The 25,593-nt window shown below is 48.6% G+C and overlaps 1 protein-coding gene across 3 annotated transcripts in view; it reads left to right on the plus strand.

Annotated features, from left to right (window-relative positions):
* The window catches only part of EFHD1 (EF-hand domain family member D1), a 52,131-nt gene that overhangs the window by 16,907 nt on the left and 9,631 nt on the right, over positions 1–25,593 (plus strand). For all 3 annotated transcript variants that reach the window (XM_008999712.5, XM_054258050.2, XM_054258048.2), the window contains exons 2-3: positions 14,722–14,869; positions 23,634–23,768. In XM_008999712.5, the coding sequence (XP_008997960.1) occupies positions 14,722–14,869; positions 23,634–23,768 (283 nt within the window). The remainder of the gene's footprint in view (positions 1–14,721; positions 14,870–23,633; positions 23,769–25,593) is intronic.

A 25,593-nucleotide genomic window follows, 5' to 3' on the forward strand; every position in this document is an offset into this window, starting at 1 on the left:
TGGGGACCTCACTTTGCAGGGCCAGCACCTGGCTGTTGGAAAAGGTAATTCGTGATTTCTATTCCAGGCCTTTCTGTGTAAATTATATTTACTTCTAATTATAGAAGCAGGTGCTCTCATGTCCTGGTGTCACTGAGGCGCAGGCAACCCCCTCCCATCACTAAGGCGTGTTCTGGGGCATTGCTACCCTCCTGAGAACCCGCTATCTGAGGGATCCCTAGGGAGTTTCCAGCAGAGGAGCCTCTGGTGGACAAAGGTCAGCCAGCTTCTTTCTTCATGAGTGGCAGGATGATTCCTGGGAGGTGGGAAACCGAAAGCCCAGAGGCTCTGTGTAGTGGAAGCTGAAAGAATAAGTGACTGACTCATGGGTGGATACTGGGACCAGCCATTGTCCCTTGCTGCTGTCCTCTTGCTAGCTGGCCCTCAGTGGGGTTAGGGTCAGAGTCGCCTCAGCCCCTTTGGCGGGTCTGGGGGCTTTCTCAGGTGGTGGGTGTGCACGGCAGCACACGGTCAAGTGGCCCAGGCCGTGGCACCTCGCTGCACTGCTCAGTGGTGGCCTCGACCAGTAGATGAGTTGAGAAGCCTTTTCCAGGGGACCTGGGGAGGCAGGCCGTGTCCTCTGATAGGGCTGGGCCCTGAGAGTTGCTCAGGAAGGGCGCTGTGGAGCTGCAGCACAAGTGACTGCGGCAGGTGGTGGCTTTGGGTTTTCCCCAAGGCTAAAGATGACGCTGTCTGGGACAAGCTGGGCATGGGCAGCTCTTCAGAGTGGAAGCCCGGGTAACTGTCTACTTCCTCATGACTGTAGATAGGTGCTACTTTAAAAAAATAGCCTGCCTGGCCAGGTGCGTAATCCCAGCACTTTGGGAGGCTGAGGCGGGCAGATCACATGAGGTCAGGAGTTCGAGACTGCCCTGACCAACATGGTGAAACCCTGTCTCTATTAAAAATACAAAATTAGCTGAGTGTGGTTATGCACGCCTATAATCCCAGCTACTCAGGAGGCTGAGGCAGGAGAATTGCTTGTACCCGGGAGGCGGAGGTTGCAGTGAGCTGAGATTGCCCCATTGTACTCCAGCCTGGGCAGCAAGAGTGAAGCTGTCTCAAGGAAAAAAATAGCTTCCTCACAGATAGCTTACCTGGGCCTGTGTCCTGTGCAAGGGTGTGATTTTCTCTGGGCCCTTTACCACTCTGCAAGGCACACAAAGCTCATGTACTCTTAGGTTACAGATGGGGCCAAGTCTCTCCCAAGAGGGTGGTGGGGCCGGTTTGGAATCATCCCAAGTGCCAGTGGAACCAGAGTCTCCCCCTAACAGAGTCTAGAGAGTATAAAGATGAAAGGGATTGAGTGTGGTGATACACCTGGAGTCCGGGCCGCTTGGGAGGATCGCCTGGGCCCAGCAGTTCTCAACTTTCTGTGCTCTGTACCTATCGGGTGCCCACTCTGAGCTCAGCATCAATATGGTGATGGGAGTTGCGGTTGGGGGGGATCACCAGGCTGCCTAAGGAGGGGTGAACCGGCCTGGGTCAGAAGCGGCAGGTCATAACTCCTGTGCTGATCAGCAGTGGGATTGCACCTGTGAATAGCCACTGAGGGACTGAGAAAATGGAAAATACGGGAAAAATATGGGAAAACGTCACAAGTCCACAAGGAAGCTCCAGGAAGCAAACAGGTGCAGGGTTTTGGGATTATGGGTAGTTTTTCTTTACTATTCTGGGTTGCCTTTTTTTTTTTTTTTGAGACTGAGTTTTGCTCTCTTGCCCAGGCAGGAGTGCAGTGGTGCGATCTTGGCTCACTCCAATCTCTGCCTCCCAAGTTCAAGTGATTCTTGTGCCTCAGCATCTCAAGTAGCTGAGATTACATGCCCGGCTAATTTTTGTATTTTTAGTAGAGACAGGGTTTCACCATGTTGGCCAGGCTGGTCCCGAACTCCTGACCTCAGGCAATCCGCCTGCCTCAGCTTCCCAAAGTGCTGGGATTATAGGCATTGAGCCACCACACCTGGTCTATTCTGGGTTGCCTTTAATTAAAAATGTATATGTTTATAGATTAATGTTTAAATTATAGGGAAAAAAAGAGCTAAGATGTTGGCAGCGAAGGAGCTGGGAGCTCAGGGGACTCTAGAAAGCCTGACAGCATTTGAAAGATGTAGGTTATGGGGAGGAAGAGGAAAAATGGTGATCATTTGAAATAAGGAGGGAGGGATCCAGGGTTAGGCCAAGCTTGTAGGGAGAAAGCAGGCCCTGGTCAGTTGCACCCAGGGCTGGGGCTCTGTGAGGCCTCACGGGCCAGGGCCTCCCTCCTAGACTGAGGTTTGTCCTCCTTCCCCAGGCCACCTTCCAGGTGCCCCGGGGCAGAGAAGGGCATCTCCGCCCAGGGGAGGGGCACCAGGCAAGCTATTCTAGGTGGGGTTCCCTTTCTACATGGCTGGATTCCAAATTGCAAGGAATGTGATAGCATTTTCATGGAAGGAGAAGGAACAACAGACCTTTCCAGAATGAAGAAAACGAATCCACCTGCATTTGCCTTTCCCAGAGGCGCAAAAGTCTGGTATCCTCAATGTGTTCATCACACAGGTTGGTGTGGCAGATGGATACTGGGGATGAGTGGCTCAGCCTCCCAGGGAGGGTCCAGGTCATGGATTGAGGATTCTTTATCTTGTTTCTTTTTCTTTATCTTTCAAATACCTAACTCCAGTACAAAAAATTAGCCGGGTGTGGTGGCAGGGACCTGTAGTTCCACCTACTCAGGAGGCTGAGGTGAGAGAATCACTTGAACCCGGAAGGCCGATGTTGCAGTGAGCCGAGATTGTACCACTGCACTCCAGCCTGGGCGACAGAGGGAGATTCCATCTCAAAAAACAAACAAAAAACAAAACAAACACGTCACTCCGGTTTCCATCCTTGTGAACTGTTTTGAAGGGGCAGCCTTGGCCTTCTGAGGACTGCCCTGAAAATCAAGTCTCACTTCCCTAAAACCCAGCTCCTCTGGCCACTCACCCAGCCTGGGGCAGAGCTGCGGGTTAGTGGGTCAGGCTGAGGGTCCTCCCTGTTAACCTCCCAGGGCCTGGTATTCCTGGTGATCGACCTTGGTGGGTCTGTTTCTCCATCAGCCAAACAGCACCACACCCCTCAGAGGAGCCTTGAAGGATTACATCAGATGATATTTATTTGAAGGGCGTGGCTGGTGAGGTGTTTCTCTCAGTGTCTGTGAGGTGGCAACACCGGCATTCCTCTCGGGGGAAAAATGAATTCCTTTGCATATGTTGGTAGCCACGGGACCATGCTTGGAGGCCGAAACCAGAATCCACAAATATTCAGAAACGTGATTCCTGTTATGTCCGCCTACATCTTCAGACATAATTGCCAAAGGTCTGACTCTCACAGTTATAACAGTCACCTGGACATGGGGACACTGAGCACACACTGTGCTTTCTCTAGCCCCTTCCAAGTTCAGGGGCACGTCCTTCCTACAACACTCGAAAGCTTAGCTCTGCTCAAAATCCCAGGTTCATTCTGATCCCCAGGAATTCACTTCAGTCTTCACCATCCATGAAGTGGGACTACTAATAACCACTTCATAGCACTGCTGTGTTCAGTGAGGTAATTTAGGACAGTGCCTGGCACTTCTAAGCTCTCAGCAACCATAAAGGCAGGCGGCTGTGACTGATGCCTCACAGGACTCTTGTGCAGATGAAAAGGATCAGCACATGAGACAATGCCCTGTGAACCGCAAAGCCGACCAGTTTAAGTTACTACACGTTTGGAAGCCTGTCGTGTGCACTGCCCTATGTAGACCTCAGGCATTTTGAGAGAAGCAGATAAAACAGTGAGAAGATGAAGACATGGGAGGTGTTTTCTGCCTGTCCTGCAAATCCAGGCCCTAAAGGAAGTGATTGTGTAGACAAACCCTCCGAGAGGGTCACTTTGAAGAGAAAGATAGGTTTCTGGTGTATATACCCTGGCTCCGTAGGAGAGGGGGTGCCACTGGTGTGGTAGCTTTGTTGCTTTTTATTATTATTATTATACTTCTTTGTTTGTTTGTTTGATTTTTTTCTTTTTTTGAGATGGAGTTTTGCTCTTTCGCCCAGGCTGGAATGAAGTGGCGTAATCTCGGCTCGCTGCATCCTCTGCCTCCTGGGTTCAAGCAATTCTTCTACCTCAGCCTCCTGAGTAGCTAAGATATAGGTGCCCACCACCACTCCTGGCTAATTTTTGTATTTTTATTAGAGACAAGATTTTGCCATGTTGGTCAGGCTGATCTCGAACTCCCAACCTCAGGTGATCCACCTGCCTCGGCCTCCCAAAGTGCTGGGATTACAGGCATGAGCCACCATGCCCAGGTGATTTTTTCTTTATTTGAGATGGAGTCTCACTCTGTTGCCCAGGCTGAAATGCAGTGGCACAATCTCAGCTCACTGCAACCTCTGCCTACCAGGTTCAAGCAATTCTCGTGCCTCAGCCTCCCGAGTAGCTGAGATTACAGGTGCGCGCCACCAGGCCTGCTTCTTTTTGTATTTTTCATAGAGACAGGGTTTCACCATGTTGGCCAGGCTGCTCTTGAACTCCTGACCTTAAGTGATCCACCCACCTCGGCCTCCCAAAGTGCTGGGATTACATATGGGAACTACTGCGCATGGCCTACTTTTTTTTTTTTTTTTGAGACAGGGTCTCTGTTGCCCAGGCTGGAGTCCAGCGGTGTGATCACAGCTCACTGCAGCCTCAAACTCCTGGGCTCAAGCCATCCTACATGTCAGCTCCCAAGTAGCTGGGACTACAGGTGCGCATCACCACATCTGGCTAATTTTTGTGTTTTTAATGGAGATGGGATTTCACCATGTTGCCCAGGCTGGTCTTAAAATCCTGAGCTCAAGTGATCCTCCTGCCTTGGCATCCCAAAGTGCTGGGATTACAGTCATAAGTCTGGTAGCTTTATAGCCTTGCCAGGACTTAAATAAAGGGAAATTGACTGATGCTTCCAGCAGGAATAAAAGAAAGCAGCCTGACCGAGCAGCTAGGATTGAAGGGGATGATTGGCTCAGGATTCCTTTGTCTCCTACCCTTCTCCCCCTGATATTACAGTCACATCTCCACACTCACTTTATTCCTGTGCCCAGCCAGTGGCTCTCAGTGGAATACTAACGGCCCTTTTCCCTCTTCAGACTTGCCCACTGGGCTGGTGGGCATCTGTTTCTGGGCACATTCTTTCCAAAGGAGTTGAACCAAATTTTCTTGCCCATTTAAAGAAATTGTGGCCGGGTGCAGTGGCTCAGGCCTATAATCCTAGCACTTTGGGAGACCAAGATGGGCGGATCACCGGAAGTCAGGAGTTGGAGACCAGCCTGACCAACATGGAGAAAACCTGTCCCTACCAAAAATATAAAAATTAGTCAGCCATGGTGGCAGGTGCCCTGTAGTCTCAGTTACTCAGGAGGTTGAGGCAGGAGAATCACTTAAACCTCGGAGGTGGAAGTTGCAGTGAGCTGAGATTGCGCCACTGCACTCCAGCCTGGGCAACAGAGTGAGACTCTGTCTCAAAAAAAAAAAAAAAAAGAAGAAGCTGGAATTCCTTCAACATTGCCCTGAGCTTGCCAAGGTCTTTTCTGACATATTTGATCTTTTTGTTAGGCCTGGAGAATGTTGCAGGCTTGGGACGTGAAAGGAAGATTTTCCAAGTTTTCAAGACCCCTCTCAGTTTGAACCCCAGAGGTAAAGGGATGACTATTTTTTTCTTTTTTTTTTGAGACAGAGTCTCACTCCGTCACCCCGGGTGGAGTGCAGTGGCGCCATCTCAGCTCACTGCAACCTCTGCCTCCCTGGTTCAAGCGATTCTTTGGCCTCAGCTTCCCGAGTAGCTGGGATTACAGGTATGCACCATCATACCTGGCTAGTTTTTTTGTATTTTTAGTAGAGAAGGGATTTTGCCATGATGCTATGCTGCTCTTGAGCGCCTTACCTCAGCTGACCTGCCTGCCTCTGCCTTCGAAAGTGCTAGGATTACAGACATGAGCCACTGCGCCCAGCCAGAAGATGGCTTTTCTCATCCCCTCCGTGTTGGGGAGGGCATCTTGCCCCTCACAGGTGACAGCCCCTCTGTGTCTGCGGGAGGCTGTGCTAGCTTTGGCTTAGGTAGGCCGGGAAGCTGTCTCCCTGGTCCTTCCTCTCCCAGCTGGGGACAGATTCCTGCCCATTCCCTGAACTTGACTTATCCTCCCATCCGCCCAGCCAGTTTATCTGGTGTTCCTGGGCGCTGCTGTCTCCTTACACTCAGGCCTTTCAGTTCCTCCCTTACCTGCTTCACTCTCCTTCCTTTCTGCTCACCCTTCGTTGATGTCCCAAATGATTCGCGTCTCAAATGCACCACATTCATGACTTCAGCCTTTTCCACAAATTCTGTTGGAACACACTGTGTGTGCTGGGGAGTGAGCAGTGGGCAGAAGACGTTTATCCAGAATCCTGGCACTGAGGGGTTCTTCGTGGTCATGTTTTTCTTTTTTAACAGAGAAATCTCTCTGTGTTGCCCAGGCTGAACTTGACCTGCTGGGCTCAAATAATTCTCCTTTCTCAGCCTCTGGAGTGGCTAGGCTTACAGGCTCAAGCCACCATACCTGCCCTTAGTGGTCCTTTAACTGGGCCACCCTTCTCTTTGTTTTGAGACAGAATCTTGCTCTGTGGCTAGGCTGGAGTGCAGTGGCACAATCCTGGCTCACTGCAACCTCCGCCTCCTGGGTTCAAGCGATTTCCCTGCCTCAGCCTCCCAAGTAGCTGGGACTACAGGTGCATACCACCACACCCAGCTAACTTTTTATATTTTAGTAGAGATGGTGTTTCACCATATTGGCCAGGATGGTCTCAATCCCCTGACCTGGTGATCCGCCCGCCTCGGCCTCCCAAAGTGCTGAAATTACAGGCGTCAGCCACTGTGCCTGGCCTGGGCCACCCCTTTTAAGGCTGCTTGACCAGAGACGTGCTTCCCAGAGGGTTTCCTTACAATGCAGCATTGCCAGGTTGCATCCACAGAAAATCCCCAAATGCAGAGGACTGTGGGGTCAGATGAGTCTGCGCTCCATTTCCCTCTTGTAAGGGTTGGATACCTATGGAAGGCTCTGGAAAGTTCCACACTGAGCCTGTTTACTCTGACTGAGACTCCGTGTAACAGAGGCTGCCCCTGCCAGCCGGTTCCTGCAAGCTCTCTTTACTTCTCAGGTCTAGTTCCAGTTGGCTGTTTTGCCAGAAGGCACTTCCTTGTGCTGAGCTGAAGCCTGTTTCTCCCTTTCCATGCATAGAGCCCAGTTCTGCCACCCTTTGGGCCCCTGGGCAACATCTGAAGGCAGCTGTTGGCCAAATCCTGCTGGTTCCTTTCACCCCTGCCCTTTGCGTGGGGTCTTCAGTCCGTTCACCTTCTTGCGTGCTTCCTGCTGACCAGGCCCATGACCGCCCTGAAGTGTGAGGTCTGCATGGAGTGGCGCAGACCATGATGGGTGGGTAGGACTGTGGCCCCTGCATTCCAGATTCAGGACGTTTTGTATTTGCCACTATGATTTATTTCGCCCAGAAGTTGTGGGGTTTTTTTTTTTTTTGAGACGGAATCTTGCTCTGTCGCTAGCCTGGAGTGCAGTGGCAAAATCTCAGCTCACTGCAACCTCTGCCTCGCGAGTTCAAGCGATTCTTCAGCCTCAACCTCCTGAGTAGCTGGAATTACAGGTGCCCACCACCACACCTGGCTAATTTTTGTATTTCTAGTAGAAATGGGGTTTTACCAAGTTGGCCAGGATGGTTTCGATCTCTTGACCTTGTGATCTGCCCACCTCGGCCTTCCAAAGTGCTGGGATTACAGGCGTGATCTACTGCGCCTGGCCGCCGCAAGTTTTTTGGCAGCCTCCTTGACTCACAGTAGTGTCCCAGTCCCCTGAAGGTTTGGTGACAGGTGCAAGTGAGCGCCATTTCTCTCAAAACCTGTACTGGAGAAGTCAGTTTGCAGGGGTCTTAATTTTAGAACCTTGCTTTTTTGTTTTGTTTTTTGCTTTGAAACAGGGTCTCACTCTGTTACCCAGGCTGGAGTGCAGTAGTGTGAACATGGCTCATTGCAGCCTTGACCTCCCAGGCTTGAAATGATCCTCCTGCCTCAGCCTCCTGAGGAGCTGGGACCATAGGCCATGCCTTGCTAATTTTTCTATATTTTTGAAGAGACAGGATCTCACTATGTTGCCCAGGCTGGTCTTGAACTCCTAAGGCTCAAGCAGTCCTCCCACAATGCTGGGATTGGAGGCATGAACCACGGTTCCCAGCCAGGACCTTGCAGTTTTGAAAATTGTGGTAAGATACACGTAATGTGAAATTTCGTTTTTTTGTTTTGTTTTAGACAGGGTCTCATGCCGTCACCTAGGCTGGAGTGATCAGAGCTCACTATAGCTTCAAACTCTTGTGCTCAAGTGACCCTTCCACCTTGGCCTCCCAAGTAGCTGGGACCACAGGTGTGCGCCACCACACTCCACTAATCTCTTAATCTTTTTGTTGAGATAGGGTCTTGTTTGTTTGTCCAGGCTGGACTGAAAGTCCTGGGCTCAAGTGATTGTCCTGCCTTGGCCTCCCAAAGCGCTGGGGTAACAGGCAATGCTGACCACACCCAGCAACACTGACCGCTTTTAACCATCTTTAAGTATAGAATTCCACAGCAGCAACACTGACGTTATTGTGCAGCCATTACTGTCATCCATTTCCAGAATTTTTTCACCCTCCTAAACAGAAACTCTGTCCCTGTTCAACACTAACTCCCCACTCCCCTCCCCTACCCTTGACAGCCAGCATTCTATTTCTGTCTCAATGATTTTGACTACTCTAGGGACCTGATAAGTGAATTCATACAGTGAGGTGCCCCTTTTGCGACTGGCTTATTTCACTTGGCACAGTGTCTTCAAGTCACCCATGTTGTAGCCTGTGAGCATGTATAAGAGTTCGCTTCCCTTTCATTGCTGAATGAAATTCCATTGTTTATATAGACCATATTTTGTCAATGGGCATTTGGGTTGTTTTCACCTTTCGGCAATTATGAATAATGCTGCTAGGAATACCAGTGTCACTGGGCACGGTGGCACAGCTACTCGGGAGGCTGAGGTGGGAGGATAGCTTGAGCCCAGGAGTTCTGGGCTGTAGTGTGCTATGCTGATTGGGTGACCTCACTAAATTCAGCATCAGTATGGTGACCTCCTGGGAGCGTGTGACCACTAGGTTGCCTAAGGAGGTGTGAACTGTCCCAGGTCAGAAATGGAGCAGGTCAAAACTCCTGTGCTGATCAGTAGGGGGATCACGTCTGTGAATAGCTACTGCACTCCAGCCTGGGCAACATAGCGAGACTCCGTCTCTAAAAACAAGAAAAAAAAAGAATACCAGTGTCCAGACATCTGTTGGATCCTATCTGATGGCAATTCTTTGTTCAGGACCTTGCATTTTGTATTTTATTTGTGGGCATCACACCAGCTTGCGGAGATCTTTGCCCTTAGATTATGCCCCAACTTTGTGTCAGCAGCAAATCTGAGAGTCAGCACCCTTTCTGGGTGGCTCTATAACTAACAGCCAGTCTGCCTAATTGTATCTGTACCCGTTTATCTTCCCCACCACGGGCCTGATGGAGGGCCTAGATCATCCTGAGTGGTGACATCAGGTCAGCTGCAGTTTTCCGTCAGACCAACTTGACAGTAATGTTTCACAAGTAAATGAGCATGTGACCCAGCAATTCCAATCCTGGGTGTATACACAAGAAAAAAGAAATGTACGTCCAAACACTCGTATACAAACGTTCAAAGCAGCACTATTCAAAAGGTGGAAACAAGCAGATGTCCGTCACCTGGTGGGTGGATAAACGAAATATGGTCTATTGATGCAGTGGAATATTGTCAGGCAATCAGATGTCTGCAAGAGGCAAATTCGTAGACACAGAAAGGCCAGTCATTGCTAGAGGGTAGGGGTGGCAAGAGGGGAACGGGGAATGACTGCTGATGGGTACCAGCTTCTTTTTAGGGTAATGCAGATGTTCTGGAGTTACATGGTAATGTTTGTACCACCTGAATGTACTAACAACCAATTCACTGTATGGTGGATTTTATGGTATGTGAATTATATCTCAATACTGCTGACCTTTAAAAAAAAGTTTAAAAGGGCCAAGCGTAGTGGCTCATGCCTGTAATCCCAACACTTGGGGAGGCTGAGGCGAGTGGATTACCTGATGTTGGGAATTCGGGACCAACCTGACCAACATGGAGAAACCCCATCTCTACTAAAAATACAAAATTAGCCAGGGGTGGTAGCATGGGTCTGTAATCCCAGCTACTCGGGAGGCTGAGGTAGGAGAATACTTTGAACCCAGGAAGCAGAGGTTGTGGTGAGCTGAGATTGTGCCATTGCACTCCAGCCTGGGCAACAAGAGCAAAACTCTATCTCAAAAAAAAACAAAAAACAGTTTAAAAAACAGATAAATGAGGTCCCTCCCTGAGTCATTTTCATGAACCCATGGAAATTGTTGCTTCTCTTCTTAAAGTTCTCCCAAACCATCCTTTGGCAACACTAGATCCTGGGCTGGCGAATCTGTGATTCACATCTCTGCCCACTCCTGGGAAACCCAGCAGCACGTTGCTTGTTTCCAGACCTGGGACACCTGTGTCATCCCTCACAGTTCCTCCAAGCTCACCAACAGCCATCCAGCAATCTTGTCTGTGTCCTTTAGTGCCTTGTAACGTAACTGCTGGCAAGGAGGCCTTGCTGAGCACAGCGCTGCTGGAGTAAGAAGTAGCCAGCCTACTGTCAAGTCAGGGCATTGAGGGAAAAACAAGAAATAAAAATAGGAGCACACACCAGAGCAAGGTGGTGAGTGCTAAGTCCTGGAGCAGAACGGACAATGGGTGCTGTTGGAGAGCCGAGGAGGAAGCAGGCGGCTCCCTGAGCTCCCGGGCACAGGAAGACCATAGAGGAGGGCAAGGAGGAGGCGGCTGGGTGGGAGGAATGGCATGGGTTGGCCTCTGCGGCTGGAGTAGAGCCTGTAACGGATTCCTGGGCCTCCCCTCCAGCCTGACCTTGGGAGCCTTAAATACTGCCAGCCCACAGCACTAGATTCCTAGTTACCCACAGGCTACATTTCTTGGTGAGTAGTGGTTGTTCTCAATAATGGTGGGTTTTTGTTGCCGAGGCTGTGTTGGGGGGAGAGCAGACAAGTAATGAGTGTATGAGTCAGTTCTCAAACTTCTATAAAGAAAACCCTGCTGGACTCGGTGGCTCACACCTGTAATCTCAACATTTGGGAGGCCTAGGCGGGCAGATCACAAGGTCAAGAATTCGAGACCAGTCTGGCCAACATAGTGAAACCATGTCTCAACTAAAAATACAAAAAATTAGCTGGGTGTGGTGGTGTGTACCTGTAATCCCAGCTACTTGGGAGGCTGAGGCAGGAGAATCACAGGAACCCAGGAGGCAGATGTTGCAGTGAGCTGAGATTGTACCATTGCACTCCAGCCTGGGAGACTCTCAAAAAAAAAAAAAAAAAAACAGCAAAAGCAAAACCTGAGCCTGGCTAATTTATAAGAAAAGTGGATTAGCTGGGCACAGTGGCTCACACTTGTAATCCCAGCACTTTGGGAGGCCAAGGTGGGCAGATCATGAGGTCAAGAGATTGAGACCATCCTGGCCAACATGGTGAAACCCCAACTCTACTAAAAATACAAAAATTAGCTGGGTGTGGGGCACATGCCTGTAGTCCCAGCTACTTGGGAGGCTGAGGCAGGAGAATTGCTTGAACCTGGAAGGCAAAGGTTTCAGTAAGTCGAGATCACGCCACTGCACTCCAGCCTGGTGACAGAGCAAGACACTGTCTCAAAAGAAAAGAAAAGTGGGTTAATTGGCTCATGCACAGTTCTGCAGGCTGTACGGGAAGCATGGCAGCACCTGCTCAGCTTCTGGGGTGGCCTCAGGAAATTTCAGCCATGGCAGAAGGTGAAGGGGAGCAGTGCTTCACATGGCCAGAGCAGGAGCAAGACAGAGCAGGCGGGGAGGTGCTTTTGAACAACCAGGTCTTGCAAGAACTCGCTCATTATCACAAGAGCAGCACCAAAGACATGGGGCTGAACCATTCATGAGAAATCCACCCCTTGATCCAACCACCTCCCACCAAGTCCCACCTCCAACATTGGGGACTACCATTCAAATGAGATTTGGTGGGGAGGCAGGTCCCTATCAGTGAGGAAGCCTGATTTATTTATTTTAAAATTTTTAATTTATATTTATTATTTATTTTTCAAGAGATGGGTTCGATGGGGGAATGGAGGCAGCAAACCACATTGCATGTATGTACCTATGCAACAATCCTGCATGTTCTGCACATGTACCCCAGAACCTAAAGTGCAATCGTATATATGTATATATAAAAAAAGTGATGGGGTCTTGCTTCATTGCCCAGGCTGGATGCAATCAAACTTCTGGACTCAGGCAACCATCCCACTCCAGTCTCCCAAGTAGCTGGAACTATGGGTAGACATGACACCATACCCACCCTAATTTATTTAATTTGTTTAAAATTGTGGTAAAATGCACTTAACATAAACTGACCAGACCAGACGTGGTAGCTCATGCCCGTAATCCTGATACTGGGAGGCTGAGGTGGGCAGATCACTTGAGGCCAGGTGTTTCAGACCAGCCTGGCCAACATTGTGAAACCCCATCTCTACTAAAAATACAAAAATTAGGGCTGGGCGCGGTGGCTAACGTCTGTAATCCCAGCACTTTGGGAAGCTGAGGCGGGTGGATCACGAGGTCAAAAGATCGAGACCATCCTGGTCAACATGGTGAAACCCCGTCTCTACTAAAAATGCAAAAAATTAGCTGGGCATGGTGGCACGTGCCTGTAATCCCAGCTACTCAGGAGGCTGAGGCAGGAGAATTGCCTGAACCCAGGAGGCAGAGGTTGTGGTGAGCCAAGATCGCGCCATTGCACTCCAGCCTGGGTAACAAGAGCGAAACTCCATCTCAAAAAAAATAAAAATAAAAAAAATACAAAAATTAGCTGGGCATGGTGGCTGTTATCCCGGCTACTTGTGGGGCTGAGGCAGAAGAATTGCTTGAACCTGAGAGGTGGAGGTTGTGGTGAGCAGAGGTCTCACTGCTGCACTCCAGCCTGAGCGGTAGAGCATGACTCTGTCTCAAATAAAAAACAACAAAAAAAAACCCCTGACCACTTTAGCCATGTGAGTGCACACCATTAAGGACATTCACATTATTGTGCTGCCATCACCAATCACCACATGCCCCTGTCCCCCAGCCCCTGGCAGCCACTCATCCACTTTCTGTCTTTATGAATTTGACTGCTCTAAGAACTTCACAAAAGCAGAACTGTACAGGATTTCCTTTTTGTGGCTAGCTGGTTTTACTTAGCAGAATGCCATTAAGGTTCACCTGTGTGTTAGCATTCCTTTTTATTGCCCAATAGTATTCCCTTGTATAAACATACCATATTCCATTGTATGGATATACCTCTTTTTTTTTTTTTTTTTGAGATGGAGTCTTGCTCTGTCACCAGGCTGGAAGGCGGTGGCATGATCTCAGCTCACTGCAATCTCTGCCTCCCAGGTTCAAGTGATTCTCCTGCCTCAGGCCCTTGAGTAGCTAGGATTACAGGCTCGTGCTTATGTTTGTATTTTAGTAGATATAGGGTTTCACCATGTTTGCCAGGGTGGTCTACGAACTCTTGACCTCAGGTGATCCACCCGCCTAGGCCTCCTAAAGTGCTGAATTACAGGTGTGAGCCACCATACCTGGCTGGATATATCCCATTTCGTTTCTCCTTTCATCTGTCCATGGACACTTCTGTTGTTTCCACTTTTCAGCTGTAGTAAACTTATTTGTTTTTAAAGCAAGGCGTTCATATCTGAGCAACAAGGGGTCTCTGGGCGGCAGGAAATGCTTTAAGGGAGAAGAGACAGGGGTCCATGGGGAAATCCTGTAATGGGGGAAATGGCTTGGAGGAAGCAGAGCACAGAAGGCTGAAGATGGCTGGGCCAGGAGAGGACAGGGCTGGTCCCCCACCTGGTGAGGTTGGGTTTGTTTCCTGGATGGAGGCTGGGGAGATGGTCAGCAGAGGGGCAGCCCTGTTAGAGGACAGAGCTGGAGCCCTCTCAGCAGATGTGGCTATTCAGAGCTGGAGACAAGATGAGCGAACCAGAGGGGAATCACGAGCCAGACTCACGGCCACACACGGGTGGGAAGCAACTTCCCGAGACCCGGGACTGAAGGCAGGCTGTTGGGAATGGGCATGGGAGAGACACAGGGGCAGTGACCAGGAGGCGGCTCCTGGAATTGCCAGCCCTTCCCTGGGCGTCAGGGGCCAGTTCCTGCAATACCTCCAGTGTCCAGCATTAGGAAGAGGTGCTCACTTGACTGTTGACTGAAACTGGGGGAGATAAAGGTAAACAAGGCATGTTTTTCACCCTCCAAAAACTTAGTATGGTTTAGTTGAGGAGGTACAAGACATGAAAACCAACCGCTAGTACAAGATCCGCTCTGAATCGTACAAAGCCCTGTCGCTCTGAGGAGAGAGGGGTTCATTTGGAGCAGGTGACCCACATGGGCCTAGCACAGCGGGAGGTATTTGAGTCATTTTTCCATGAATGAAGCCAAAATCATTGCATGTTTGGGAGACTAACAAGTGTCCTTTGATCCTAGTCATGCATTTTTTTGATTCTGCAGGTATGACGCTGGGCAGGATGGCTTCATCGACCTGATGGAGCTGAAGCTGATGATGGAGAAGCTGGGGGCCCCCCAGACCCATCTGGGCCTGAAGAGCATGATCAAGGAGGTGGATGAGGACATCGATGGCAAGCTCAGCTTCCGGGAGGTACCCGCCTGCGGTGACCCTGACCCCCTGTGGGGTGCCCCTGAGAGGATCCTCATGTTTACAGTCTCCTGTGGCACAAATGGGTTTGGCCTCTCTAGAGTGCTGTTTGCATAGCTAAGCTACAATTCTGCTTTCAAAAATACCTTTTAGATGACAGCAAACCCCAGTGCTGGCCTGGAAAAAGCAGCATGGGCAGTAAAACCCCATTTGAGTAAAATAGTAAGAAATTTGGAGGATGTTTGCCAAAATACTCATAGTGGATGATATGGGGGCAAAATTTTGGTAGTTTTATAATGTTATGCTTTTTTTAATATATTAAAGCTTTTCATTTTTAAATGTATTTTAAAATTTTTTATTTTTAATTGTTATAGATACATATTTTTTAAGAGTCTCACTTTGTCACCCAGACTGGAGTGCAATGGTGCAATCTCAGCCCACCCCAACCTCCACCTCCTGGGTTCAAGTGATTTGTGCCTTAGCCTCCTAAGTAGCTGGGATTACAGTGTGCCACCAGGCTCGGCTAATTTTTGTATTTTCAGTAGAGATGGGGTTTTGCCAGGTTGACCATGCTGGTCCCAAACTCCCGGCCTCAAGTGATCCTCCCATTTCAGCCTTCCAAAGTGCTGAGATTACAGGCATGAGTCACCAAACCTGGCCTACATGTGATATCTCAATGTAAGCATACAATGTGTAATGATCAAGTCAGGGTAATCTGGGTATCCATCACCTCAAACATTGATCATTTCTTTGTGTTAGAAACATTGCATTCCTTTTAGTTATTTTGAAATGACAATAATGCGTCTTCTTTGCTTATCGCCCAGGCTGGAGTGCAATGGCTCAATCATGGCTCACTGTAGCCTTGACCTTCTAGTCTCCATTGATCCTCCCACCTCAGCCTCCTGAGTTACTGGGACTTTACGCACATAACACCATACCTGGCTAAGTTTTTAAATTTTTTGTAGAGATGGGGTCTCACTACGTTGTCCAGGCTGTTCTCCAACTCAGCCTCAAGCGATCCTCCTGCCCCTGCCTCCCCAAGTGGTGGGATTACAGACATGAGCCACCTTGCTCAGGTATTTTGAGAATAATACTCCTTTGTATTTTCCTTCTTCTTCTTCTTTTTTTTTTTTTTTTTTGAGACAGAGTCTCCCTCTGTCACCCAGGCTGGAGTGCAATGGCACAATCTCAGCTCACTGCAACCTCTGCCTCATGGGTTCAAGCGATTCTCCTGCCTCAGGCCCCCGAGTAGCTGGGATTACAGATGTATGCCACCACGCCCCAATACTTTTTTGTATTTTTAGTGAAGATGGGGTTTCACCATGTTAGCCAGATGGTCACAATCTCTTGACCTCATGATCTGCCTGCCTTGGCCTCCCAAATCACTGGAATTACAGGTGTGAGCCATGGAGCCTGGCCTATTTTCATTTTTGTTGTTTGTTTGTTTATTTGAGACTGGGTTGCTCTGTTGCCCAGGCTAGAGTGCAGTGGCATGATCATAGCTCACTGCAGCCTCAAACTCCCAGTATCAATCCATCCTCCCACCTCAGCCTCCTGAGTAGCTGGAACTAGAAATGTGCTGCCGTACCCGGCTAATTTTAAAAACTTTTTGTAGGGACAGGGTCTTGCTATGTTGCCCAGGCTGGGCTCCAACTCAGCCTCCCAAAGTGCTGGGATTATAGGCACCAGCCACCTTGCCTAGCCACTTGTTATTTTTATAGCATGCAAAAATAGTTTATTTTTATTTAAAAAAATTTTTGTTGTTGTTTATAGCAACAGGGTCTCGCTTTGTTGCCCAGGCTGGTCTCAAACTCCTGGGTTCAAGCAATCCTCCTGCCTTGGCCTCCCAAAGTGTTGGGATTATAGACCTGAGCCACTGTACCCACCCCCAAAATTGTTTTATTTTTTATTTTTTATATGTATTTTTTTTAATTTTTGAGACAAAGTATCACCCTGTTGGCCAGGCTGGAGTGCAGTAGGGTGATCTTGGCTCACTGCAACCTCCACCTCCTGGATCCAAGTGATTCTTGTGCCTCAGCCCCCACCAAGTAGCTGGGATTATGTGTGTGCACCACTGTGCCTGGCTAATTTTTATATTTTTAGTAGAGACGGGGTTTCACCATGTTGCTCAGGCTAGTTGTGAACTCCTGAGCTCAAGCAGTCTGCCTGCCTCAGCCTCCCAAAGTGCTGGGATTACAGGCATGAGCCACTGCACCCAGCCATATTTTTTTTATTTTTTGAGACAGTCTCACTCTGCTGCCCAGGCTGGAGTACAGTGGTATAGTCTTACCTCATTGCAGCCCTCACCTCCGAGGCTCAAGTGATTCTCCCACCTCAGCCTCCTGAGTAGCTGGACCATAGGCACATACAACCACATAGCTAATTTTTTCAAAAGTAAATTTAAAAAGGGTCTTATTTTGTGCCTCTGGAGCCCCCTCACCAACAGTCCAAGAATGGGCTTGCTCTTTGAGCCTCTGAAATTTCAGGCAAATTTTGTAGGTACTGGCATCTCCCTGGGCAGAGTGCATATAGTATTCACAGCTGATCCCCAAATGGCTAAGAACCTCTGTGAGGAAGCCATTTCTATTTCAGGGACAATATCTCAAGACTATTAGGTGTCTTCCATGGCAAGGATGCCACCCCACAGGGAAGGGAATTTCATGTGTTAGGTGTGTTTTTATGAGTTTTATCAGAAGGCCTCTAGATGTGTCATTTGGCACCTGTTTTTTTGTTTTGTTTTTGAGACAGAGTCTTGCTCTGTTACCCAGACTGGAGTGCAGTGGTGCAATCTCAGCTCACTGCAGCCTCTACCTCCTGGGTTCAAGCAATTCTCCTGCCTCAGCCTCCTGAGTAGCTGGGGCTACAGGCCTGTGCCACCATGCCTGGCTAATTTTTGTAATTTTAGTAGAGATGGGGTTTCACTATGTTGCCCAGGCTCGTCTGGAACTCCTGGCCTCAAGTGATCCACCAGCTTCAGCCTCCCAAAGTGCTGGGATTACAGGCGTGAACCACTGTACCTGGCCTATTATAATAATTTTGATGATAATATCAGATTAAAAGCTCAGAGCCTTTAATCTGTTCTATTATTTCACCCATTTGGCTCCTTCTGGGGCACTGGTCCTTTCCAGCCTGGATATCCCTGGAGTATAGAAAGCAGAGGCTTTTGCCTTGGTGAAGCTTTGGAGTAGGTGCTGGGGAGATAGCTGTGGTGAGGCTGTGACCTGTGCGAACAGGAGCTAAGAGGGTGTTTTGTGGCTTGCAATTGCCAAACAAACTAAGACACATTCTCCCCTCTGCCCCATTGTACTTGGGGGCCATCCGCAGGTGCTCCTCCCTGAATCCGTGATGCTTGGTTAGCTTCTGGCTAGCTGCTGGTTTGGCCAGCAGATGGTGGACATTAGAGGCTGGAAATCACCAAAAGGTTCTTGTGGTTGGTTCGCACCCCTGTTCCAGAGCTTCAGGGACATTCACATTCCACCCTTTGTCAGTTCCAAGCCCAGTCCCATCTCTAGCAGCTGCACCAGGAGTGCAGAACTTGGGAATGTAAAGGCATACTGCCATTCATACTTTCTTCTTCCTTTTTTTTTTTTTTTTGAGACAGAGCCTTGCTCTGTCACCAGGCTGGAGTGCAGTGGCATGATCTCGGCTCACTGCAACCTTTGCCTCCCAGATTCACGTGATTCTCCTGCCTCAGCCTCCCGAGTAGCTGGGATTACAGGCACATACCACCACACCCAGCTAATTTTTTTTTTTGTATTTTTAGTAGAGATGGGGTTTCACCATGTTGGCCAAGATGGTCTCAATCTCTTGACATCTCGTGATTCACCTGCCTCGGCCTCCCAAAATGCTGGATTACAGGCGTGAGCCACCACGCTCAGCCGCCGTTCATGCTTTCGTGTTCCATTATTTCACTCTGCTGTTTTCCACCTCTGCTGTAAGGCTCTAGTGGGCTGGGCTGTGCTCATAGACTGAAAAGAGCATGGACTCAGTCTGCCATGCACAGCTAGGTCCCCAGAGTGAGACCTTTTACTTCTGAGCCTCAGTTTTTATGTCTTTAAAATAGCAGTGTGAATACCTCTCCCTCAGGACCATTATGAAAACGAATTTCTTTTTCTGTGCCTTTTACAAGCTAGGGAGATATTCCTTACTGGAAACCGTATTTGTTGCCACCTTGGTCTTCACTTCCAGCTTCTGAAACTGTGAGAAAGTAAATTTCTGTTGTATGAGCCACCCAGTCTGCACGATTTTGTTCCAGCAGCCCCAGCAGATGACTACTACAGCCCCAGCAGCCCCAGAAGTGGCTCCCTGCAGCCCTGGCTGTGCTGGGCTGCCCGCCTGCCTGATCGCGGTTGATTGGACCATGGATGGACCCCTGGTCTGACCAGGCCGATCCAATTCTCTCTCTTGGGATTTCGAAACTGGGGCTGAATTGCTGTGTATTGGCTCTGTAGATCTCTGTTCTTGGAAGGGTAATGCAATGTGGGGTGCCTACTTCCTATCATGCAGACCAGCAGGAGAGGTGGAGGGGGAATCTTGCCTCTAGTCCTAAGAGCCTTGCCTCTCCCAGTTCTAGTCCTCCCCCCAGCCACTGCGTTTTTCCCTTGGGTTTTTGAGACATCTGTTTTATTTACTTAATTTATTTATTTTGAGACGGAGTGGTGCTTTTGTTGCCCAGGCTGGAGTGCAATGGTGCAACCTCTGCTTACTGCAACCTTTGCCTCCCATGTTCAAGCAATTCTCCTGCCTCAGACTCCCAGGTAGTCTGCAGTCCCAGGGATTGCAGCATGCACTACCACACCTGGCTAATTTTGTTTTTTGTTTGTTTGTTTGTTTGTTTTAGTAGAAACAGGGTTTCACCATGTTGGCCAGGCTGGTCTCGAACTCCTTACCTCAGGTGATCCACCTGCCTCGGCCTCCCAAGATGCTGGGATTACAGGTGTAAGCACTGTGCCTGGCCAAGACATCTATTTTAAATAATGAATACTTCCTTTTTGCTTAAGTGAACCAGTTTATTTCTGTCACTTGCAACCTAAGAGTTCTAACTAATACCAAGGGAACGTTTGCATCGCCTGCCACAGCCACAAAGTCAAAAATTCCCTGAATGTATCAGAAGCATCCATAGCTTGTGTGTGAAAGAGCTTTTTAGCTTTGTTCATTCTGTGGCTGTCTCTTTGTTTTCTGCCTCTCCTTCCCTCCCCCTCTTTCTGCACAGCCACAGTTAGGACAGTTTCCAATTCTTCTACCGCATGCCCGGCTTTGTGGACTATAAATAGGAAGACAAACAAGGCTGGGCAGTTGGAGAAATTGTCATTCAGAGCGGTTGGTGATTGTAATAAAATTAAATGGGACTGTCTGGCGTGCTTCTTGGAAGGCTGGATGCTTTCAGCTTGAGCCGGGTTTTTTTCCTTCTTTAACTGGTAGGGGGGACTCCTGAGTTGTGACAGTGATACTGCTGGTCACCTGCTGACCTGGCAGAGTGGGTGGATGCATTCTGGATCTGCTCAGTCCTGAGGGTTCAGAGGAAACAGCTCTGGGGAAGGGACCCATGAGGAGAGCTTTCCCTCGTGTTTCCAGTTCATGAAACCCATCTGTGAACTGTCACCTCCACTCTGGATGTGAAAAGGCCAAGCCTCAGGGATAGAGAGGGTCCCTGAAGTCATCTGGGTGGGCGCTGGCTGGGGGTGGTGCTCCACCTTTTCTTTTTTAAAAAAATATTTTATTATTTTATTTTATTTTGAGATGGAGTCTTGCTCTGTCACCCAGGCTGTAATGCAGTGGCACAATCTTAGCTTACTGCAACCTCCACCTTCCGGATTCAAGCGATTCTTGTGCCTCAGCCTCCGGAGTAGCTGGGATTACAGGCACGTACCACCATGCCTGGCTAATTTTTGTATTTTTAGTAGAGACAAGGTTTCACCATGTTAGCCATGCTGGTCTCGAACTCCTGACCTCAAGTGATCCACCCTCTTCAGCCTCCCAAAGTGCTGGGATTACCCAAAGTGAGCCACCGCACCTGGCCAGTGCTCCATCTTTTTACAGCTGCCTTTCTGAGCCCCAGAGGGCACTGGCCTCGTGGGGCTGCCTGTTCTGTTTGCCTCATGGAGGAAGCGATGGGGCCTTCTGTGAAGGAAATGCCTTAAGGATAGCAGGACACAGTGACCAGTACGCCAGTCCCTCCCTGCACATGCCTCTTATCTACAGCCCTGAAGTCTGCTGCTTTCATCTTTTTCTCTCCTGTGTCCCCATCCCCTTGACCTCCAGTCTATTCTTGGGGGACGTGGCCTCACCTAAGGGGCCTGTTTTGTTTCAAGTCAGTGTTCAGGCTCTGATCATCCGCAGCAAGCTGAGTCTCTGCCGGCCTCTAGTGAGAGAGTTTGAAGCTGCAGGTGGATGAACAGGGCTGACCGCCGGCGTCTCTGTGGACATCTTGCTCTGTCCCTCGCTTTGTATTTGACAATATCCACGGTGGCGTCAGGACCCTGAAGGAAGCAATGGAAGAGGGTGCGTTTTGGGGTTGTGGTGGTTGATACTCTCACCTGCAAGAAACTCACTTTCCTCTAAGGATTGAGAGCCTCGGTGGTAACAAATACTCAAGTGGGGATTTGGAAGGCCTGTAGACATTGCTTAATCTATCACTCTGCTTTAAGTAATGTTCTTTTCCCTTTTGAGAAGGCATTCTTTAGGGAAGAGCGTCTTGAAGAAAGACCTGGAAACCTGAAATTTTCCTGTGGGTGCACACATTCTAGGTAGCACTGGAAAACCTGGAGAGGCCCTCTTTCGATGATGACTTGGAACACATCAGTTTATATTCTTTCCAGATGGAAAAACAAATCATCGAAGTTGGACAGCAATTAATCAATTAAAATTACTTAAAGAACAGAACTAAAAAAGCCACAGATTTCCTTGGGAGAGGACAAGAACATGGGGGACCTGCCATTTAAGTTTGGCCAATTTATGGTTGGGCATGGTGGCTCAGGCCTATAATCTCAGCACTTTGGGAGGCCAAGGTGGGTGGATTGCCTGAGCCCAAGAGTTCAAGACCAGCCTGGTCAACATGGTGAAACCCCACCTCTACTAAAAATGCAAAAATTAGCCAAGCAGGGTGGCACGCACCTGTAATCCCGCTACTTGGGAGGCTGAGGTGGGAGGCTCACTTAAACCCAGGAGGCAGAGGTTGCAGTGAGCCAAAATAGCATCACTACACTCCAGCCTAGGCAACACAGCGAGACTCTGTCTCAAAAAAAAAAAAAAAGTTTGGCCAGTTTATTTATTTAAAAATTTCTTCTTTGGAGGCCTGAAGATTAATTTATTCAGGGCAAATTTTGAATCTGGAAGAGGAGGCTGGATTATTCAACAAATGATGCAAGGATTACTAACCAACCATTTGGAAGAAAATAAGGTTAATGAGTAATTTCACATGATAGATAAGAATAAATTTCAGAGATTAAATATTTACATGTTTAAAAAAAAAAGAAGCCATAAAAGTTGTAGACAAAACATAGGTGATTATTTATGTAATCTTGGTGCTGAGGAAGGTTTTTCTAAGCGTAACACTTTATGTAAAATTTTTGAAAGTTGAACATTATTATAAACATACTTAAAAGGCAAGTTATAGAGCTAAAGTATTTGAAATATACCAGGTTCTATGAAGATCTTTAACAAATGATAAGAAAGGTAAACAATCTAATGTGAAAATGAGACACACAAGAAAAATACAAGTGGTTAAAAAAACCATTGGAGATATTATTTCATTTAAAAAAATAGTATATATAGGTTTATTTGATTTTTCTTTTGTCACTATAAACTAGGATGCTATTAATTTTTTACTTTCATAGATAATGTGTAAACCATTGTAGGAATTTTTCTGAAGGAGAAATTTCCAGCAGTGGAATTAATGGTTGAGAGGACAAAAAGCATCTTATTTTCAGTAAACATTTCCAAAGTACCCATCAGGGCCAGGCTCAGTGCCTCACACCTGTAATCTCAGCACTTTTAGGAGGCTGAGGCAGGAGGATCACTTAAGACCAGGACTTTGAGACCAGCCTGGGCATCATAGAAGAGCTTGTCTCTACAAATTAAAAAAAAAAAAAAATTAGCCAGGTGTGGTGGCAGGCGCCTCTTGTCCCAAGTACTCAGGAACCTGAGCCCAGGAGGCTGAGGTTGAAGTGAACTGTGATTGTATCATGGTACTCCAGAGTGAGACCCTGTCTCAAGAAAATAAATAAAGGTTTGAGGGCCAGGCCCAGTGGCTCATGCCTGTAATCCCAGCACTTTGGGAGACCAAGGCAGGTGGATCACCTGAGGTCAGGAGTTGGAGACCAGCCTGGCCAACATGATGGAACCCCATCTCTACTAAAAGTACAAAAATTAGCTGGGTGTGGTGGCGTGCACCTGTAATACCAGCTACTCAGGCGGCTGAGACAGAAGAATCACTTGAACCCAGAAGGTGGAGGTTGCGGTGAGCCAAGATCGCACCACTGCCCTCCAGCCTGGGTAACAGAGTGAGACTCTATCTCAAAAAATAAAAGTAAAAAGTTCAAATCAGTTTACACTCTCAACAAATAAATATGAGGGTGCCCATTTCCCTATATCCTTGATGAAAAGGACCATTTTTGGCAATCTGATAAGGGAAAAAAATAATTTGCCACATGCATACATAAAGACCTTTCTTAAGAGATTGGCAGAGTGACATCAGCTTGGGCCAGAGGGCTAGTTGTGAATCTCTTGGTGAGGCTGATTCTGGTTCCCTGCTTTCCTTTCCCTGTAGTTTCTGCTCATTTTCCACAAGGCCGCAGCCGGGGAGCTGCAGGAGGACAGTGGGCTGATGGCGCTGGCAAAGCTCTCTGAGATTGACGTGGCCCTGGAGGGCGTCAAAGGCGCCAAGAACTTCTTTGAAGCCAAGGTAGGTGTTACGTTCCTTCTGCGAGGAGCAACCACTCCCACCGTTCACCCTGCCCACCAGGCTGGGGCTGTCATTTTCATCTATACAGAGCACACCTGCAGAAACAGACCAGGAGGGTCTTCCAGGTCCCCTGCCAACTAGCACAGTGGGTGCCAGACCACCTGAGTTCAGACTCTGCCTCTTCCATCTCCCTACCCTGTCCACTCTGAGCCTCAGTGTCTTCATCTGTATGATGGAGGGGTGACAATAGAATTGCCTGAAGGATTCAATGAGTTCACATACGTAAAAGTGTTTATCAAGTGCCTGGCTCACTGTGAGCCCTTCGTAGGTCGTATGGGCTGTTGGGACTCTTGTGGAGTTTTGTTTTAGTTTATTCTGGGAGCTTGGCCAGAGACAGTGTCCTTGGTGACACATCCTGGCCTGGCCAGGCCCCTAAACAGGACTCTAAATTCTCACTTCTCTTTGATGCTGCTGGGAGACAGATTTCATCATCTCTCTTCCATGCTGAAAGCCCAGTGCTCTCATCTGACAGGGTCAGGGACAGGCCAACTGCTCATTGTGCCTTAAACACTGGCATCATGTATCCAATCCTTCCTTCCTGACTTAGCATTGATTCAGCCCATCTCTGGCAAAGCCAGGCATCGAGCTGAGTTCTAAGATGCAACTCCTTTCTAAGGGTGAAGTGGACCTAACTGTTGCCCTTCCCAGGGTACACACATAGTCCAGTGAAGAAAGCAAGCTCCACAATGATTCAGAGAGCATAGGGAGGAGGGAAGGGTTATTTTGCAGGGATGGGTCTTCTCCATCCATTGAGTGTGTAACATGCAGATGTCTTTTTTTTCTTTTCTTTTCTTTCTTCTTTTTTTTTTGAGATGGAGTCTTGCTGTGTGGCCCAGGCTGGAGTACAGTGGTGCAATCTTGGCTCACTGCAATCTCCGCCTACCGGGTTCAAGCAATTTTCCTGCCTCAGCCTCCCGAGCAGCTGGGACTATAGGCATGTGCCACCATGCCCAGCTGATTTTTTGTATTTTTAGTAGAGGCAAGGTTTTACCATATTGGCCAGGCTGGTCTCGAACTCCTGACCTCATGGTCCAACCATCTCTGCCTCCCAAAGTGCTGGGATTACAGGCGTGAGCCACTGCACCCAGCCGCAGATGTCTTATAATGCCTTGGGAAAGGTACTAGGGTTAAGAGCCCAAGCTTAGCAGGACACTTTTTTCAGTCCACTGCTACAGTGCAAAGTGGTACGTGTGCTAGTTGAAGAAGTGTCTGGGAATGTCTTATCTGGGCGTTCAAGACCTGTTATACTCTGGCTCTGATCCCTGCTTCCACCTCATCCACCCCCTTCAAATGCTGCCATGCTTTCCCAATCACATCTGCTGTTCCCTCTGCCTGAACGCCCCACCCTAATGCCTCTGCCTTGAAAACTCTGCTTCTTCATCCAGACTACATTGAAGAGTTCCCTCCCGTGGGCCGCTTCCCACCATCCTCTTCTGTGTACCTCTAGTACATGTAGAAGTGGTGTTATAATTTATCTTTTTTTATTTTTTGAGATGGAGGTTTGCTCTTGTTGCCCAGGCTGGAGTGCAATGGAGCAATCTCGGCTCACTACAACCTCCACCTCCCAGGTTCAAGCAATTCTGCCTCAGCCTCCTGAGTAGCTGGGATTACAGGCATGCACCACCACACCCAGCAAATTTTGTATTTTTAGTAGAGTATGAGGTTTCTCCATGTTGGTCAGGGTGGTCTCAAACTCCCGATCTCAGGTGATCCGCCCGCCTCAGCCTCCCAAAGTGCTGGGATTACAGGTGTGAGGCACCGTGCC

The sequence above is a fragment of the Callithrix jacchus genome, chromosome 6 (assembly GCF_049354715.1).
Source record: "Callithrix jacchus isolate 240 chromosome 6, calJac240_pri, whole genome shotgun sequence".
NCBI lineage: Eukaryota > Metazoa > Chordata > Mammalia > Primates > Cebidae > Callithrix > Callithrix jacchus.